The sequence below is a fragment of the Mus musculus genome, chromosome 16 (genome assembly GCF_000001635.26).
Source record: "Mus musculus strain C57BL/6J chromosome 16, GRCm38.p6 C57BL/6J".
NCBI classification, from domain to species: Eukaryota; Metazoa; Chordata; class Mammalia; order Rodentia; family Muridae; genus Mus; species Mus musculus.
The window spans coordinates 59,358,539-59,362,516 of NC_000082.6; the positions used below are offsets into that span (position 1 = coordinate 59,358,539).

Below are 3,978 nucleotides of genomic sequence, written 5' to 3' on the forward strand. Positions count from 1 at the left end.
TTTTCAAATTATATTTATATTGTTCACAATTGTATTTGTAAATTTAAGCAGATTTATAATTGATATTTGAAAATACCAACCACATCCTAAACTTTAGACTATCCAGAAGTGTGTGTGTGTGTGTGTGTGTGTGTGTGTGTGTGTGTGTGTGTGATTTCCTAGACATTTTTACATCTTCATTTTATAAAATATCCATATCCTCAACTTTCTTTTAAACACTTTCACAATGGTCTTGCTTCTGTCCTTCATGTCTTTTATATCTAACCTGTCAAATTCATGGCTTGAATATGTTTTGTCCCATTACATAAGTTATATATCCTCATTCATTTATTTTAAGGATTTTTGTGCAGAAGCTTTCTGGTCTAAATATAACTTTTCTTGCTTATGAAATTCAGGGATTGTTCAATAAATGAGGGATTTGCTTCTTTGTAGTAGTAGACTGTATGATATAACCTTTATTTAAATGATTAACTAATTTTGAGTTGATTTTTTATATAATGAGAATATCAGTTCCTTTTAATTGTTCTCGATATGAAAGAATATACAACTTTGAACGCAATGTTTTGAAGAATGTCAGTTTCCTAGGTTTTGTTTTTTATACTTTTGTGTGCTCTGTGCTCAGTTCCCTTTGTCAAAATGTCAAATTTCAGATCACTATCCTGGTATTCATAACTACTCAATTATGGACACAAACTTTTAGGGGGGGTTAATTTATCAATTTAATATCTAATTTTGATGCCACTTAAGATAAAATCATAATGAAATATTTTGACTGTGAAATTCCATATTACTCAGAAAGAACGAAATAAGAAGAAAGTATCCAGAGGGGGAAAATGGGGATAAGAGGGGGTGAAGGTGTGTGTGTGTGTGTGTGTGTGTGTACATTTTTTTCCCAAAGGAAAAAAAAAAAGAAGCTACAAAGACTGATAGAAATGTCACAATGCAAGGTAAAAAATATTTACTGAAAGCAATGATCAAACTCTGTCAGATGAAGAAACATTCAACATTTTCTGATATTGATTGTTTAGAAGAATCAGTGTTAATGCTAGTATTGTTTTTTAGGCTCTATCAAATACAATGTGAAATTTGTAATATACAATTATTATATAAAAACCTAAAAATATCCCTGTCATACACAGATTATGTAATCAGGAAATCTGAGGGAATGAATTAAGATGATTTTAAAGGATAGGTTTTAGTTAAATTACTAAAGAAACCTACAAATTTGAAAGCAAACTAACAATATTAGTATTTTAAGTAATTATAATGAAGAAGTTTAAACTGAGGTACTCTATCTTTCTGATTAATTCTGCTGCTAGAATCCATAGGTATTTTAAGGAGAACCTCATCATCAAGTGCAGAATAAATCTTCTTTAATAAATTATGGAGACAGCAGAGGATCCCATATCAATAGAAGTTATTGCATTTTTCCTTAATTGCCTACGAGAACTATATGGTAAGGCTCTGTCACTGAAAGCACTGTACACTGCCCCAGAACAGGGAGACAATGGACTGAAGCCAGGCTGGAAGCTTTCTCCCTGAGAAGCAGCCCTGTCCTTCATAGGACCAGAAGATGCTATTCAGGCTACAGGGAGAGAAAACTCATCAATAGCTCAAACATCTGTCAGGCAATCTGTGCCCAGTGATTCAGAACCAGCACAATAATTAGGGTCAAATTATTGCTTACTGATTGGGTTTTATAAACACTGCAAGGAAAGACGTTTATACCCGGAACTGTAAACCACCTGACCAAAATCACCTAGCTAGTGAGTTCACAAGTACTGTGGTGTAAACTTCACTAATTTGCTTTATGGACACCAATTATTAGCCACATACTAGTTTATCTTTCAGCCTAGACTACAGGAGCTTCTTGATGTAGAGGACAATAGATAATACTGAATGTCAGAAAAAGAGCTTGAGAATGAAATAGAACATAGGTGACATGACAAATTGCAGGAGAAGACAGAGGTGTCAAAATGGTGTGAACATTTTGTTCATGAGTGAAATTCTTTAAAAAACACAATTGTTTCAACAACTGGCCAAAATTTTGAAACTGAGCAACTACTGAGTTCTCAGCTGTGAGTACTCCAAATATAATTGTTTTTTCCAAGTCCTAAGGAACATGATAGAAGAGTGGGCAGAGGAGTGTAACAGCCAGAGAAGGGGGGGGGGGCAGTGAAACCCTGTCTTCTGTATTCAACATGGTCATTGCAATTATGCACCAACAGCAGTGAAGTACATCCACATAGACAAAGACAGGAAAGTAGGGTGGAGGACACGTTGGCAGTAAGAGAATCGGCAGGTATATGAGAAAAGGATGACAGGGAACAGTGTCAGATGATACATATGACTACATGTTGGGCAAATGTGTATAAATCAGAAAAAATAATCAGTAGAGGCAAGAGATAATTTATACACATGACACATGGAGTTTTTCTTTCATTGATTTAAAGACATATGTCAAGTGAAGGAAAACTTACTAATCTAATAAAGACAATAATTTTGTGGCATACTCCTTTGACTGTGAACTAGAAAACAATGTATATTATATCTTTCCTTAAAGATGTCATTATTTTGTGATGATAATAATACAAATAATAACACAAGACAGCCATTTTTAGTCTATATTCTATTGCTTTATTCACAATATGCAAATACAATCCTTATTACATCCAAAGTACAGGGCCAAAATGTTATGATGCACTTAGAAAGAGAGTATCTGGTGATACAAAACATCTTCGAGTTTTCAGAAAATAGTCATCATTCTCTGAGTTTTCTCAAGGCACCGATGACTTCTTTATTTCTGAGGCTGTAAATGAAGGGGTTTAGCAGAGGAATGATAATGGTATAGAACAGTGAATACATTTTACCCTGATAATTATCTTTGTCAGAGCCAGAGAGGACATATATGATGAAGAGAGTGCCATAGAACAAAGATACAGATGACAGGTGGGAACTACAAGTAGAGAAGGCTTTGTTTCTGCCCCTCTCAGACTTTGTTCTCAGGATGGCAAAGAGGATGAGGATATAGGAGACTATAATACTCATAAAGGTACTCACTTGTATTAAAATAGCCATAATGAAAGCTACCAGTACATTGATAGATGGGTCAGTGCAAGAAATTCTATAAAGTGGCAGGATTTCACAGTAGAAATGATCTATTACATTGGAACTACAAAACGTTAACCTAAATAACAATCCTACATGAAGTAGACCATGTAGAAGTCCAATTAGATAGGATACACCTATGAACTGAATACAGAGTCTGTTGGACATCACCACTACATAGAGCAGAGGTTTGCATATGGCTACATAGCGGTCATAGGCCATCGCTACCAGGATGAAACATTCCGCAGTTGCACTTAAACAAAAAAAATAAAATTGAGCAAAACACTCACCCATGGATATCATGTCATTCTTATTTGAAAATTTCATAAGCATCTTTGGTGTCACAGAGGATGAAGTACAGGCATCAGCAAAAGCCAAATTTCCAAGGAAAAGGTACATGGGTGTGTGAAGATGAGGGTCCTTCCAGATGAGAAAGATTAAGCCAAGGTTGCCCACCATGGTGATAACATAGATGAGAAAGAACACCAGGAACAGGGGGACTTGCAGCTCTGAACGATCTGTTATTCCTCTGAGAACAAATTCAGTCAGCTGGGTCCTGTTCAGCTCCATCACACCCCCTCAGGCTGCTCACTACAAGCAGAGAGGAGATCATTGTAAATGTAACCAAGACTCAGTAAGAATGTGGTCAGATTGAGTCTACTTTAATATACCCAGGTGCTCCACAATTCACAGTTAGGATAGTGGTCTGGTCCTTCTCTTTAAACATACTAGAAATAAATAAATACAGTAAATATTTTGTGCATAATTTTAGTGTACAAATTTTCAACATCCAATTATCTCAAAATAAATAATGAGATCATAAACATTAATTTACTTCATCTCATGCTTATCTGATTCTGTCATAAATTA

The 3,978-nt window shown here is 35.1% G+C and overlaps 1 protein-coding gene across 2 annotated transcripts; it reads right to left on the reverse strand.

The window, feature by feature from the left end:
* Positions 1 to 2,685: 2,685 nt before the first annotated feature.
* On the reverse strand, positions 2,686 to 3,702 carry Olfr209 (olfactory receptor 209). Of its 2 annotated transcripts, XM_030249170.1 has the most exons (2): positions 3,399 to 3,702; positions 2,686 to 2,809 (listed from the first exon to the last, which is right to left on the reverse strand). In XM_030249170.1, exons 1-2 carry the CDS (start codon positions 3,676 to 3,678, stop codon positions 2,778 to 2,780), a joined length of 312 nt encoding a protein of 103 aa, XP_030105030.1. In that variant the 5' UTR covers positions 3,679 to 3,702; the 3' UTR covers positions 2,686 to 2,777. The 2 variants fall into 2 exon arrangements, with proteins under 2 accessions (XP_030105030.1, NP_997434.2); NM_207551.2 differs by having other exon boundaries at positions 2,761 to 3,678.
* Positions 3,703 to 3,978: the final 276 nt, after the last annotated feature.

Bases quoted from the DNA above. Each gene is read 5' to 3' on its own strand.
- Olfr209 (NM_207551.2), bottom strand. From the start codon at position 3,678: ATGGAGCTGAACAGGACCCAGCTGACTGAATTTGTTCTCAGAGGAATA.